Source organism: Syngnathoides biaculeatus, chromosome 9 (assembly GCF_019802595.1).
Source record: "Syngnathoides biaculeatus isolate LvHL_M chromosome 9, ASM1980259v1, whole genome shotgun sequence".
NCBI lineage: Eukaryota > Metazoa > Chordata > Actinopteri > Syngnathiformes > Syngnathidae > Syngnathoides > Syngnathoides biaculeatus.
The window spans coordinates 6,291,615-6,307,900 of NC_084648.1; the positions used below are offsets into that span (position 1 = coordinate 6,291,615).

The 16,286-nt window shown below is 42.7% G+C and overlaps 1 protein-coding gene across 4 annotated transcripts; it reads right to left on the reverse strand.

Moving 5' to 3' along the window:
* Window positions 1–67: 67 nt before the first annotated feature.
* LOC133506584 (multidrug and toxin extrusion protein 1-like) lies at window positions 68–15,701 on the reverse strand. Of its 4 annotated transcripts, XM_061830859.1 has the most exons (18): window positions 13,357–13,749; window positions 12,561–12,656; window positions 11,848–11,949; window positions 10,735–10,803; window positions 9,175–9,323; window positions 8,613–8,655; window positions 8,481–8,525; window positions 8,284–8,381; window positions 6,045–6,142; window positions 5,453–5,634; window positions 5,122–5,230; window positions 4,831–4,906; window positions 2,997–3,066; window positions 2,778–2,910; window positions 2,588–2,682; window positions 2,447–2,513; window positions 872–1,111; window positions 68–357 (listed from the first exon to the last, which is right to left on the reverse strand). In XM_061830859.1, the coding sequence occupies exons 1-17, from the start codon at window positions 13,531–13,533 to the stop codon at window positions 879–881; spliced, it is 1,842 nt and encodes a 613-aa protein (XP_061686843.1). In that variant the 5' UTR covers window positions 13,534–13,749; the 3' UTR covers window positions 68–357; window positions 872–878. The 4 variants fall into 4 exon arrangements, with proteins under 4 accessions (XP_061686843.1, XP_061686844.1, XP_061686842.1 ...); XM_061830860.1 differs by lacking the exon at window positions 13,357–13,749 and adding an exon at window positions 15,549–15,701 and having other exon boundaries at window positions 68–1,111; XM_061830858.1 differs by having other exon boundaries at window positions 68–1,111; window positions 13,357–13,747.
* Window positions 15,702–16,286: the final 585 nt, after the last annotated feature.

Genomic DNA, 16,286 nt, shown 5'->3' on the forward strand with positions numbered 1-16,286 from the left:
ACATGTACAGTTGTCACGACCCATCGGTGCGGAAGTGGACCCAAATGCAGGACTCTGGAGACGCAGAGGCAGTTTGGGAAAAGTGTTTATTTGTTCCAAGGTCGGGGATCAGGCAGACAGTGAACTGGAGCAGCGTTAACTAGGATGTCAGGCGTAGAAGGCAGGTCAGCGAGCAAGCAGGGATCGGTACACTGGAGATCAGTCAGGGAGATCAGCAGTCTCAAGGGCGTCAAGCTTACGGGGTTGGTCGGAGGACAGGCGGAGGTCAGTACACAGGGGTTCAGGATCAGGAACAAGGAGGTTGGGAACAAGGCATGGACGGCAAGGATCTGGCAAAGCCGGACCGTCCGCTGGGTCCTATATATATTCTGGGGTTAATTATCAACAATGAGGTGTGCGCCTCCTAATCAACGCAGGTGTGTAGGGGACCTGCAGAGCCATGGCTGAGACCGGCAGGACCATGACAACAGTCTTTTAAACAGAAAAGTATAGTTTTCCACATGAAAATTAAATCATCATAGAATAGAATAGAATAGATATTTATGTTATTTTCAGGAACTAAGCATGTTATTCATGTCATTTCATAGAGAGCATTTAAAAATAACTGCAACAAAACACATGGTACATCTAATTACATACTTTACATTAAAAAACTACAAATATGTACAAGATTCTGAAATCATTACTAAAACAACACTATGTAATTAATCCCTATTATAACCTTTTTGGTAAAGGAATATATGTTAACTGATCACAAATATTTATTGCACACACATAATCATGAGAGGAAACTAGTGTGCCTGATTCGAACCTTTGCTCTTTCGCTACAATTGGTATTCTCCTGACACGTAACTGTCAGTTACAAACTTACCCAAGACTCAATTCGGCAGTCTGACAAAGAAGTGACTGGCGACGATCCCAGCCGCAAAGATGACAACCATGACGAGTAACACCAAGCCACGACGTAAAAGCAATTCTTTTACTCTGGGAACATCTCTGGCCATGTTGTTCGCGTTTTCATGACCTGGATTCTGTGGGAGCGTGTGGTCCTCTGCGGCGACCTCACATCTTGGTGCGGGGGCACCAACTGGAGCCTGGTTGGTGTTTGAGTCTAGAAATCAAATTGCACAAACTCTACTCATATTTACATAAAGGAATGCTTATTGCTAAGCTATCGTGTCATGCAGTAGCAAAACATCGAAATAAAGGATTTGGCCAGACAATATGCTCTGTTACATACTCGTAGGTCTGCCTGGAAGTGCAATATTGCTAAGAATAGTCAACTTTGAAAAAGAAAGTAAGCAGATTAATGACCTTCTATATATCAATGGTAACCAATACACCCTCACGCAGGCCACTGTGTCGAAACCAGAAAGTCATTTGTACTTTTAGTAAATTTTTGTAATATGGGATAAGATGATGATTATAATAATTGATGGAAAATTTGCAGTTTCAGCAGCAATTGTTGATATAAGAAATCTCAATATTTTAATGAAAAATTGCATGTGAGGGAAAACATGGACAAGAAGTACATTGAACAAAATAGAAACAAAAAATATTGTCTTTACAGTGAAGAAAATAAGTAAAAAAATAATGTCAAATAAATAAATGAAAAAAAATGAAAATAAAATAAGATTTCTGGATTTTTCTAGTGAGATTGCCTCTCTCACGGTGGACACGCACCTGGGATTTAAGTTTCAGACCCCTCCATGATTTCTCAGTGGGAGAACTTGCAATACAGCAGGGTGTTCAAATACTTATTTTCTTTACTGTACATAAACTATCTAGTTCAGTCGACCAACAATCTTTCTTGGTGATTTGCAAAATAGAGTGCTGAGCTTTAATTTTGACATTTGAGAGCTGATTAATCTTTTTAAAGGGTATGTAAAGTTTTCAATGCACCTTTTGCTTTTACTATACCATTTTTTTTTATGCTGGATTGGAATCTGAAATCCGTTATGAAGGAAACATTTTTAGCTTTCGATTCTCAGCAATAATTGATCGCACATTGCTGAATTCTCCGGAAATACCCGAGCACATAGTGGAGAATCCCGAGAAGGGATGTGACGTCAGAACGAGACATAATCATGGCTGCTGTTCGATAGCAATGCGAGAACGACGATGAATTTTCCGATAATTCAAGTGATGAACATGATTCTGAAGGGCGTTGAAGGTTGAGTCATTTCGACACAACACACGTTCAAGTGCGGACGAAATAGCTGGCGATGCAGGTGCCGAACCTCCAGTCAGACCCAGGGAGGAGGAGATGCTCGTTTTGGAAACACTGACTGGTAAGCATTTGTGAAGTTGCTTTTATTTATTTATTTTTTTCAGCCATAAACTGATAAATAGAAATGGCTTTGTCATCCTGAATGAATATATGAAGGTGTATTTAGTCTAAGTTGATATAAAATGTTTTGAGCACTGTTTGTAAATTAGGACTTGCCTGGCTCGCCCGGTTGGATTGCCACCATGTTTTCAAAAGTGACCTGGACCCCTGCTCTCGTTTGAGCCTGATCAGAAACATTCAATATATTAAAAAAAATATCATTTTAATTAGACGTCATACTTGTGTTTTCAAACACACCTTTTCAACAGCCTTTATCCAATCAAGTTTGTACACAAATGCACCGAAGAAAATACCCTGTAGTCCAACAGAGACGGTAAGACCGGTCCAAAGTCCTGTAGAAGGAACAACAGAAGCATACTGAATCTCCGATCACATTGTGATTGCAGAACATAACAAATCTGAGTCCACGAAAATGGTTACTTCTTACCTACGACGCCCATTGTTGTCGCGAACATTAAGGACACACCAATGGGAAGGCCAATGCAATAGTGCACAATTAAGTTAAACGCAGCACCGAACTTGAGTTTCCCAACTCCTCGAATGACACCTCCACCCACATTCTGCCATGATAATTGCAGTCTTATTTAAAATGGTTTACATTTATCATTTTTTCACCTAAAATGTCAGACAGGATTATTCATCTCACCCCAATAGTATCGGCAAGATGAATGACGAAAAAAACGACCATGACATCAGAAGTCCGTTTCAAAATGTCCCTGAAGATGAGATAAAGTTATGAAACAAACACAACAACAAATGATATTCATTCATAGTATGTGCCCCCACTCGGTTAAACAAAGTAATCTGATTAACATTGCGTTCGTGGAAGGTGGTTAAAAAGCTACTTGGCGGCAGGGCCCGGGGTTGGATAAGATTCGCCTGGAGTTCCTAAAGCCTCTGGATGTTGTGGGGCTGTCCTGGTTGACACGCCTCTGCAACATCACATGGACATCGCGGACAGTGTCTCTGGATTGACAGACCTGGGTGGTTCTGGATTGACAGACCTGGGTGGTGGTCCCGCTTTTTAAGAAGGGGGACCGGAGGGTGTGTTCCAACTATAGGGGGATCACACTCCTCAGTCTCCCTGGTAAGGTCTATTCAGGGGTGCTGGAGAGGAGAGTCAGTCGGAAAGTCGAATCCCAAATCCAGGATGAGCAATGTGGTTTTCGTCCTGGCCGTGGAACAGTGGACCAGCTCTACACTGTCGGCAGGATCCTCGAGGGTGCATGGGAGTTTGCCCACCAGTCTTGTGTTATGTGGACTTGGAGAAGGCTTTTGACCGAGTCCCTCAGGGAGTCTAGTGGGGGGTTCTTCAAGAGTATGGGGTGCTGAACCCCCTGATACGGGCTGTTCTGTCCCCGCATGACCACTGTCAGATTTTGGTCTGCATTGCCGGCAATAAGTCAAACTCGTTTCTGGTGAGAATTTGACTCCACCAAGACTGTCCTTTGTCACGAATTTTGTTCATAACTTTGGTTTGGTGGCCCCAGGATCGCATCTCTGCTCTTTGCAGATGATGTGGTTCTCTTGGCTTTATTAAGAAGTGATCTCCACCACTCACCGGAGCGGTTCGCAGTCAAGTGTGAAGCGGCTGGGATGAGAATCAGTACCTCCAAATCCGAGACCATGGTCCTCACTCAGAAAAAGGTGGCGTTCCCTCTCTGGGTCGGGGGATGAAATCCTGCCCCAAGTGGAGGAGTTCAAGTATCTTGGGGTCTTGTTCATGAGTGAGGGGGAAATTGACAGGCGGATCGGTGCAGCGTCTCCAGTGATGCGGACTTTGTAACTGTCCGTTGTGGTGAAGAGGGAGCTAAGTCGAAAGGCCACGCTCTCAATTTACCAGTCGATCTACGTTCCTACCCTCACCTATGGCCACGAGCTGTGGGTCCTGACCAAAAGAACAAGATCCCGGATACAAGCACCTCAAATGAGTTTCCTCCACAGGGTGTCCTGGCTCTCCCTTAGAGATAGGGTGAGAAGCTTGGTCATCCGGGAGGGGCTCAATGTCGAGAAACTGCTCCTCCCCATTGAGAGGAGTCAGATGAGGTTGCTGGGGCATCTGATTCGGATGCCTCCTGGACGCCTCCCTGGTGAGGTGTTCCGGGCATGTCCCACCGGAAAGAGACCCTGGGGACAACCCAGGACACGCTGGGGACGACCCAGGAGACTATGTCTCTTGGCTGGCTTGGGAACACCTCAGGATCCCACCGAAAGAGCTGGAAGAAGTGGCTGGGGAAAGGGAAGTCTGGATATCCCTGCTGAAGCTACTTTCCCCGTGACCCGACCCAGAAAACCGATAGAAAACGCATGGATGGATGGAATCAAAATGAAACAGATTAATTAATCAATTTTCATTGACCCAAGGGGGGCCGCCATGTTTGTGTGAATGGCGCGTATTGAGAGCCCGCACCGTATGTTCTTACAAAAAGTTAATGAGATATTTCACACATGATGTTAGATCATAAAAGGGTTTAACTCACAAGTCTTTGGTGAAAATTTTGCCAATTACATCCCTGGAGAGAGTGATGCAAATTCCAACACAACAAGCCACTACAGCTGCAATGGGAAAGAGACACAAACAGTAGATATAAACTCAAAGTAAAAGTAGTCCATTGTGCTTTGTCAATGGTTGTGAATTTGAAACAGTTCCAAGGTGACAGTCCAAAGACCATGAATTATAAAAGTCTACAACATCATTCTTGCCATGGTAGGCAAATGTTGATGTGATTTTCCGCGTAGGCCTCTTTGATCACAGCACCCCATTCACTTACATGAAAAGATGATGGAAACTTTGCAAGACAGCTTGGCTTGCTCACTGTTTCCTGCACCAAGCGCATTCCCAACTTGGACACTCGCAGCGGCAGAAATTCCAAGTGACAACTGCAAAAGTAAAATGTATAAAAACACTCATCAATTCATAATTTTATGAAAAAAGACCATTTAGTTGAAGATGGCCAACACACTACTCTTAAGACGTGTGCAACTCTTTGGCTGCCACAATGTGGCTTACAAAGGTAATATTTAAGTTTGATGAATAGTCTCAGACTCATTGTGCGATTTCAATAGGCCACTCCTGAACTTGATGATTTCTACTTGAGTTACCAGGCCAGTTATGACTGTCAGCTCACACATCACAGCCTGGGCTCCCAGCTCAACTTCACTGATTTGGCCAGCGAGGAATCCTCCCACTTCCATAGATCCATGCTCCATCCAAAACATGATCATGCTCGGGATGGCCAACTTGGCAAAGGTTCCCCACTCATGCAGACACTCCAGTGACCAGCCTGTGGGCCAAAAAGCTGTCTGTCAAAGCACTTTTGAAAAACATCAACAGATCAGTTTTACATTTAATATTTCAGTTTATATCTAAAGAGCAAGAGAGAGAGGCCCCGTAGCTCAGTGGGAGGCCCCGTAGCTCAGTGGTTAGAGCAGTGGTTTGGTAAACCAGGGGTTGTGGGTTCGTATCCCACTGGGGCCTCCACTCCCTGAGAAGGGTTGCGTCAGGAAGGGCATCCGGCGTAAAAATTGTGCCAAACATATATGTGCGTTCATCTGAGATGACACGCTGTGCCGACCCCGAAAGGGACAAGCCGAAAGAAACTTACTATCTAAAGAGCAAGAGAGAGATACACACAAACACATCACCAATCATCCACTAATCATGAGGTTTAAGGCTACCAAAGGGGCGACTGACCTTCCCATGTGGCTTTGTGCAAACCCCTCCAGTAAATATAAGACAGTAAGACCGCAGGCAAAAGATACTGGGAGATGAGATTTGCCACAGCAGACCCACTTGAACAAAGACAAACACAGAATGTTTCAAACTGTGAAAAAAAAATCTAGAAACCATTTGTTAGACGTGAACATTTCTCTTTCTGGCACGTGGTCTACAACTCTCTGCATTTTGGATTTTTACACCAAAATCTAGCAAATAGAGATTTAAAAATTGCCTGTGGCTGTGAATGTGAATGATGGGCTGGCGACCAGTCCAGGGCGTACCCAGCCTCTTGTTCTAAGATAGCTGGGAAAGGCTCCAGCATCCCTGTCACCCCAGTGAGGAGAAGCGGTGAAAAAAATGGATGGATGGATGTTTAGTCTGCACAAAGGAGTCAGGAATTAGCAGGAGGCGAAAATGAGTTTCAGTGCAATAATGTCATTTATTCTTGACAAAACAAATTTATTGCAACAATAATTAGGATATCCAAACCAAAATGCCCTCAAAATGAAATTAGGCAAGTAGCGAGTGCATTGGATTTTGGGAATTCCAATGGTAGAGAATCAGCAGGGGGAAATGCATTTTAACAGTATTAACAGAGAATTAACGGACTATATGTATTCACTGTACTTGCAAAGCATATTGCAGTGATGAGAGTCCTCCGGATTTTCCCGGAATTCCAGATTTTCACATTTTCATGAAATTCCTCTGGAAAATTGAGGAAAAATAGCCTAAAATTAATCCGGATTTTAGTATACAACATTGAACGAACATGCATTTGAGTTCGTTGTTTTGCTTTCACTAGCGTAGCCATTTTGAGGCACTAACAACTAGTAACAGTAACGCCGCTACCCTCGCATTCTCTCAAGACGTCGCTCATTTTGTCTAAACTTGACATTAATTTACGTGTTTATTTCATAAACGTTGGTAACTAAACAAGCCTGCTCCTAAACAATCAGTATTCAGCCGGAAACAGGAAATGCAAGTTAACCGTACCGTACCGGAAGTTAGGCTGAAAGCGCATGTTCAGAGCTTCTTCACGTACTGTGAGCGCATTTACGTCAAAAGTCTTCAACATCATGAGCCATGTCAAAGGAAATTCAGTTACACCAGGGGTTCTCATTGCATCGATCGCGAGGCAGTGTGAAGGCGTGCCCCCTGAAAAAATAAAGACGTTAGACTATCATCCACCTCGGCGCTTGATTCAAGTGTGGCCAATGTGTCGAGCGCATGCACATCAAGGCCCGTTCTAGCAAGCCGACCTCCTATTTATGGCAATCACGGCGATGCGTGATCCTAAACATTCAGCATTTTCAAAACATTGCGGGTATAGACCGTTCATGTTCATTCCTTGACAGGCCGGTGCATTTAACTTTTCTTCAGATTAAGTTTGTCAGATCAATTATTTTTATTGAAGAAAAATTTTAAATACCGTTTTATATCATGTTCTACTAATTTCAGTTGAAATTGGAAATTATCATTTCTGAGTTTGAAATTTTAGTTTTCTATTTTAGTTATGTATTTGTTTATTTTATTTTATTTTTAATTTACAGTTATGTTATATTAATCTAGTAAATTATTTTAAAGCCATCCCTATTCACACCCGCAACTTTATTTGCGAGCATGACTGACCACACCCTTACATTTTTTTTCAAATGTGAGTGGCTGTGTGTGTGTATGTATTTACGTATGTTTATGTACATATACATATCTATCTATCTTTATATATATATATATGTATATATATAGGGTGTAGAAATTCTAGGATATATTTTCATGTATATTCTATATCTATACTATAACATGTATAATGTGGGCAAAAGGACAATTTTAGATGTCATTTTACTGAACAGTTCACTTAATTCATTTGTCTTGAGATAAACTGGCATATTTCAACCATATTTTAATGACAAATGTGATTTTGTGCTATCCAGTGATAGAGGGATGGGGGCAAAAAAATCTGCGCTTGGCCTTTAGGGAACTTCTGAACACACATATCGCCATAATGCACCACAGCCATCCATCATTTTTTCCAAAAATTTCCCGGAGGGGGGGCAAGCCCCTGGACCCCCCTAGCAGGACTTCACACCTTCAGTGGTCGCACTTGTATTTTCAGGAATTTTCCCAAAAGTCCATTTTCATCTCTAATATTGGGACTATTTTCGTTTTACCAAATAAAACTACTAATTGTATCAAAAGGATGTAAAGAGAAACTTACACAACTCCCAAATGCAGAAGATGGAGGAAGACATAATTGATAATTACATTCAAGATGTTTCCAATTGCACCAGTTATGACTTGTGGCCAAATAATTCCCTGAAAAAAAAACAAAAAACATTCATGCTCTCATTTTAAGTAACTTGATATGTATGTTTTTAACTTTCATTTCAATGATATTGCAACGTTAGAGAGCACCTGGTTTTGAAGATATTTGCCCAGCAGCTGGTAGATAAATGCCGCCTGGAGGGGGAAAATTATATCTTACATGACTCAAGTTATTAATTTGTGTACGGTAACTCTTCTACGCTCAGATAAAAGTGCACTCACCGGCAGAGCAGGCATGAAGGTCTTCACATAAAGTTGAGCCAATCTATAGAGCACACAAATAGCCGTGAGCAATTGTGGTGTGGAAATGTACAAATTTTTGTACATGCATTATATCACATGCATTATTATATTCTAATAATGTGACAATAATACAGTGAAAGATGGATATTCAAATGCATGTAAGATCATACCATTTTTTATTCAGCCTACATTCTAATTGCAGGTAAAGACACCTTGTGGTCCTGGATCACTGTGGTAACACGTGGTCTCCAATTCTGACCTGTGTGCTTGCGCATCAAATTGTCAGAAATTCGGGTTCTCGGATCAGAATTTTGTCCAGAGTTTGCATGTGGTGTGCACTCTGACTCCTGACACACGCAGTCCAGAAAACATGTATTTGAGGTGGAATGGAGACTCTCATTTACTCATAGGTGAGAATTTGGTTGTTGATCTAGGTACTACAGTATATGTACCTTTCACCCAAAGTCAGCTGAAGTAGGTTGCAGCTCGCTGAAATAAAAGCACATATATTGCAAAAAACAAAAACAAAAAACTGACTAACCTAGCAACCTCTGGGCTCTGTTTGGCACTGAGTAGAAGTGGTTCAGTGTTGATGAGGATACCCCAACAGGGGAAACATGCCAGCAGTAGAATCAGAACCCCCCTCTGGAGGATCACCCCCACTTGCTTCAGGTTTCCGCTTCCAAACGTCTACACAATTTAAGCAATATTAGGAGATGACCAAAACAATTATTATTACATTATTACAGTTGACAGATAACAAACTTGATTCAAAATTTATGGTGGTACTTTTTTTAAATGTCCCCCACAGAGTTTGAGAGCCCAATCAAGGTTGTTTTGATTTCATTTAGTTTGTTTTATTTGCTGATAGTAGAGAAAAGATCATATTGGAACTTTTGGACATGGAGTCAAGTATCATGACTGAGGATAAAAACAAAATAGCACCAGAGGGCTGGTACCTGTAGCTGGGGATTGGATCACCAAGGTCCCCCCGTCTTTGGCCATCCCCCAGCTCACACCGCACCCAATCCCTATGGCCCCTCTCACAGGTGGTGAGCCCATGAAAAGGGGGACCTACGTTACCCTTGTGGGCTGTGCCTGGGTGAGCCGCATGGGTGCGGGCCCAGGCACCAGGCGCACACTTTTGACCCCCACCTCCAGGCCTAGCTCCAGAGGGGGGTCCCGGTGACCCGCAAGCGGGCTAGGGAAACGAAAATCGAATATTTGTCTTCCTCATAGGGGTGTTGGAGTTGTACTTTGTGTGGTTGGAAAAGGGTGGCGTGCCCTCTTCGGGTCAGGGATGAGATCCTGCCCCAAGTGGAGGAGTTCAAATATCTTGGGGTCTTGTTCATGAGTAAGGGAAGAATGGAGCGGGAGAGAGACAGGTGGATCGGTGCTGGGTCTGCAGTGATTTGTACTGTGTATTGGTCTGTTGTGGTGAAGAGGGAACTAAGTCTAAAGGCAATGCCTTCAATTTACCAATCGCTCTACGTTCCTACCCTCACCTATTGGCACGAGCTGTGGGTCGTGACCGAAAGAACAAGATCCCGGATACAAGCAGCCAAAATGAGTTTCCTCTGCAGGGTGTCGGGACTCTCTCTTAGCGATAGGGTAAGAAGCTCGGTCATCCGAGAGGGGCTTCCTGCTCCTCCGCATTGAGAGGACCCAGATGAAGTGACTGGGGCATCTGATCCGGATGCCTCCCGGACGCCTCCCTGGTGAGGTCTTCCAGGCATGTCCTAGCTGAAAGTGACACCAGGGACGATCTAGGACATGCTGGAGAGACTATGTCTCTCGGCTGGCCTGGGAATGTCTCAGGATCCCTCCGGAAGAGCTACAAGAAGTGGCTGGCCAAAGGGAACTCTGGGTATCCCTGCTGAAGCTACTTTCCAAGCGACCCGACCCGGAGAAGCGATAAAAATGGATGGATGGATGGATGGATGGATGGATGGATGGATGGATGGATGGATGGATGGATGGATGGATGGATGGATGGATGGATGAATGGATCACCAGAGGGCTTCTTTCCATTGTGGTCCTCAGATTCAGATTCTGTTTTTATAATATAAAGTAAAAATGCACCTTTTGTTGAGGACGCTACCTGAGAAATGAGGGTATCGCAAGTTAATGACAATCCAATCCCAATGGAAAGAGCAGTCAGATCAATCATCTGCAATTAAAGAGACATTATTAATGCAACAGATATGTTCTGTACTATGTTCATATGTTGTCTTTATATAACCGTTTTCACAACAGTCATTTTGATTTATGGTTAAATAGAAAAGAGTAAGACAGAAAGAATGGTTGCACAAACTTATCTTTTAGATGTTTTCTTCCCTCCCACATTCAGGTTTTTAGAGGTATCACTTGTGGGCCAGCCATTCAGTTTTGGTGAGGATTGAGATAAAATTGTGGATGCAAAAGTGTAATTTTCACTTCAAAAGGCAGTGCCCACCAAATTGTCATCATCTAGGAACCAATAATTGTCATATTCATCTAACAAACGCTTGTTATTTAAAAAACAAACACTTTTGTGTCGCAGCACTCCATTTGACTTATCTGTGTTTTGTTGTTGTTATTGAAGTGTACTAGCACTATCATTTTATGTTTTTTCACAATATGAATACTCTACCTTGAAGAGAGGCCTGCTAATGTTTTGAGTATCGCAACATGCATGTGCAGATATGTTAAAAATTTGATATAAAATTTTCTAATATAAGCTATACTGTATCAATGTTGTATCATTGTTGTTTTTAAAACGTGTATGAATTTTAAACTGTCTTATTTTTCGCTCACTGCGTTCAATGAACAACACCAATCTATCGTGAATTTTGCGCAAAAAATCAAAAGTGTAAAGGAAAAGATCTAGTATTTGCAACAAAACAATGTGATTTTTGCTGTTGCTTTCCACAGATAAGTTTAGGAATGCTCAGCTTCACCTTGGCAATTGTAACTCATATCCTTTTTGCAACAAAGACTGTTCCTTTTCTTAATTTTTATGTTGACTACCCTCAAAAACAATTGGTCGCAAAGATAAAGTGTAGCAAACAATATGAATAGGTCAGAGCCTTTCTATCATTTGGTGGCACCAAAAGACTGAGTTATCGCTAATGTTACAAGTAATGTGAACAGAACAAACACAGAAAGAGACACAGCGTGTTTCTTGAATCGTCTGTCGAATCTGTGGACATAACCTTGTCAAAAGTATTCTTACTGTTGTCGCCAACGATACAGCTGCGAATTCCGTTTTCCCCAGATGGCCACAGAACACCTTGCTGAAAGTGCCGATAAAGAAGCTCATCAACTGAAAAAGGACCTGGAATTGCACAAGAAAGTGGCGTGAATCAGGAATGGAATGGCAGCGATTGTCTTAAACACCTGCCCCCAGTTTACAATTTTAGAAATCTCAGCACCGCCCATGCAAATTTTCATCTCCAAAAAGGGTGGCGTGGCAAAAAAGATTGGGAACCATGAATAACGGTGGGAAGACTAAAGCGTCTGTCTCACAGTTCTGAGGTCTGGGGGTTCAAATCCCTGTCCCACCTGTGTGGAGTTTCCAGAGGGAAAATTCCTGCCTAATTTCTACATTTAAAAAGTCACACCCAACAGGTCATATTAAAAAAAGTGTGACGAATTACAATTAGATAAATTACATAATAATCATATGTAATGTACATAATATGATGTACATTCAGGAATGTTCCCTCTGGAAAGTATTTTCTCAAATTATTTCATAAATCTATCCAGTGTATGACTACTGAAATAAAACTACTTTTTGAATGTATTGAGATGCATCTGTCACATCTGATCAAGAACTACACTTCACATCGATCAAGGCAAGTAACATTCATGCAACCAAATAGCAGTTTTGGTTTTTGGTCTTGTTGAGGCGGCACGGTGCGGCAGCTGGTAAAACATTGGGCTCACAGTTCTGAGGACCCGGGTTCGATCCCGCCCCTGCCTGTGTGGAGTTTGCATGTTCTCTCCGTGCCTGCGTGGGTTTTCTCTGGGCACTCCGGTTTCCTCCAACACCCCAAAAACATGCAACATTAATAATTAGACACTCTAAATTGCCCCTAGGTGTGATTGTGACTTTTGCTTTGTTCCCTGCAACGAGTTCAGGGTGTAACCCGCCCCCTGCCCATTGACAGCTGGGATAGGCTCCGGGTTTCCCCGTGACCCTCGTGAGGATAAGCGGCAAAATAAAATTGATGGATGGATGTATGGTCTTATTTTGAAATGCTCAATTGCACCAATTCTTGTAGCGGACTGATGCTGATGAGCATCACAAATCACCTGAATTAGACTCCTCAAACAAACATATAAGTGTATGCAAACTTCATAAATGTTCAAGGGATTTAGATTAAAAAAATAAACATTTCTTTCAACACCAAAGGAAAATGTGCAAGACCCCAGTTTCCACTGCAGACAGAAATGTGAAAATCAAAACCGGAAGACAATGATTTCAAAGCTCCCACACTCAAAATGTGAAACCTGACATTGAAAAACAAGATAACTGCCATATAAAAAAAAAATATTTTATCAACGTCTAAATATTGTTTTCCAATTCAATCTTTTTAAGCGTCGTCAACATACTTTTTTACCATTGCAAAACCTTTTTGAGTGCTAAAATATTGCATACCTGCCTGTCGATAAATGCACCCCCACACATACAATTAAGAACTAACTAACCCTTTTCAAACATTCCATCTTGTCATCTTACCAGAGGTGCTGCAAGCTTTAAATGTTGAAATAGTTCAACAATCAGTTCAGTGTGGCTGATGGCTGTGATAAAACCTTGGACGCGCCCCAGCCAAAGCGCCCAAGAAGATGCCTCATTCCTGGCTGAATGTTGCCTCGTCCCCTCGGAAGGTTCATTTGGGATGTCAGCAACGTCCATTGTGATCAGTGGGAGATTTCGTCAAAGATGATTTAAACCTAATCTTCTGTGCAGTCGTGCCCTCGCAGTCTTCGAATGTAACTTACCTTAACCTGCAACTGTTATGATTCAAAAGGGCCGGAGGGGCGTCTGTTTATAAAGCTGTCCTGAACGTGGCCGTCCTCCCTGAGGGAGAGTACGTTTGATGGGCGTTTTGAACTTGTGCCTGACATCCATCCATGCCATTTTCTGAGCCGCTTATCCTCACAAGGGTCGCGGAAGTGTTGGAGCCTATCCCAGTAGAGAACAGTCCCACTCAGAATCACATATAATTTTAAATTAAGTGTCGAACTGACTGGAAGGACTTAAAATTTTGGTGGACTTGTGACAATGAGAAATAAAAATTGCTTCTTCTATCATCACAAACTATGAATGAATTTTTGAATATGACCATATTTTTCATTACCTGTTCAGAGCTCATTAACTTGCTTCTACTAAATACGGAGAACGTTTTTCTTTTTGAATAAATCTTCCAAAAATGTCAACAATTCCATTTTTTTTCTGTCAATATGGGGCAGTGTTTGTACATTCATGGTGGAGGGTGTGTGATTTTTTTACAAATGACTGCAATATAACAAGTGTGAAACATTTCAAGTGGTCGGAATACGTACCCACTATAAACAAACCACCGATTCATACGATTCACACCTTAGCCACTTATCCTCATAAGGGTCGCGGGGAATGCAGGAGCCTATCCCAGCTGTCAATGGGCAGGACACGAGGTACACCCTGAACTGGTTGCCAGCCAATCGTTGGGCACATTGAGACAAACAGCCGCACTCACAATGACACCTAGGGGTAATTTTAGAGTGTCCAATTAAGGTTGCATGTTTTTGGGATGTGGGAGGAAACCAGAGTTCCTGGAGAAAAAACCCACACAGGCACAAGAGGAACATGCAAACTTCACGCAGGCAAGTCCGGGATTAAATCAAGGAACTTTTGATTGAACTGTGAGGCTAACGCTTTCCAGCTGAGACACGGTGTCGCTAGCCCAAAATATCATTTTGAAAATCCCATTATATAAAAAAAACAAAATGAATACGATGAGCTGAGAAACACCACAGTTCAGTCAAACAATCAAGTGTGGTTTAGTATGTTAAAAAGTGATTAATTCTAATTTTAGAATGTTTGAATTCCTTGTGTGTCCAGTAAAATAGTTGGCCAATTAAGCTGACTCTGATTCAGATTTTCTGAAAAAAATTTGTAAAAATTAAGTGTGTGATATGGCACTTTTTTAACAGGTGCAAAACTGTATAAATTTCTAAATATTTGCCGTGCGATTGCCTGGCAATCAGTTCAGAGTGTACCCCGCCTCCTGCCCATTGACAGCTGGGATAGGCTCCAGCACTCCCCACGACCCTTGTGAGGATAATGGATGGATGGATATTTGATGAATTTTTCTGAGTTGAATTAAATCTACTGTATTTTAGTTGTGATTGAGGTGACAAGCAAGCCCGTAAATTGCTGAAAAAACAGTGCTATAATCATCCTCTTTCATTTGTGTGCATTCTTCAGGCTCTTGATGTGTGTGTGCGCGTGTGGAATTTCATTTCCATTTATGCTATTTCCATTCTCTAGGAAACATTTGAGAAATTGCACCCTCTGCCGATGATCCTGAACCAGATAAGTTATTTGGGCCTGAGATACATCAAATCACAATTAACAAGTATGTTGACGCTAAGATCCAGATAGGCGTCACCTCGATATTTGTTGTCTATCCTAATATATTTTATATCCATATTTAAGACTAATGATGTTGTTTCGCTCAAGTGGAGGGAGGATGAAGAGCGTAAGCTGAATATTGCAATGGATAGATTTCCAATGACGTCACCACCACCCTTTGACGAATCAGATAAATTAACGATAGAAAAATAACTTCACGCTTCACCTATCACCTGTGTTCTCTGACCTCTACGATACACAAGATGGTGTAATTGGAAACCTATCCATTGCGGTAGCTGAGCGGATGAACGTACTGGTAAATTGTCAGAAAGAGGGAAAATAATATACTGCTCCCCTCCTCGAGCCGTCACCCTATCGTGTCGAAGGGGTTTGTGTGTCCTGATGATCTGAGGAGCAAGGTTGTCTGGGGCTTCATTCCTGGTAGGGTCACCCATGGCAAAAAGGTCCTAGGTGAGAGAACAGACAAAGTATGACTCCATCATCCCAATGATGAATAGAAATATTGGATCCCGGTTTCCCTTGCCCAGATGCGGGTCACCAAGGCCCCCATCAGTTGGAAAAGGGTGGCGTTCCCTCTCTGGGTCGGGGATAAGATCCTGCCCCAAGTGGAGGAGGTCAAGGATTTGGGCTCTTGTTCACGAGTGAGAAAAGAATGTAGCGGGAGAACGACAGACGGATCGGTACAGCGTCTGCTGTGATCCGGACTTTGTATCGGTCCGTTGTGGTAAAGAGGGAACTAAATCCAAAGGCGAAGCTCTCAATTTACCAGTTGATCTACGTTCCTACCCTCACCTATGGGCACAAGCTGTGGGTCATGACCGAAAGAACAAGATCCCAGATACATGCAGCCGAAATGAGTTTTCTCCGCAGGGTGTCCGGGCTCTCCCTTAGACATAGGGTGAGAAGCTCGGTCATCCGGGAGGGGCTCAGAGTAGAGCCACTGCTCCTCTGCATTCAGAGGAGCCAGATGAGGTGGCTTGGGCATCTGATCCGGACGCCTCCCTGGTCCCACCGGAAAGAGACCCCGGGGA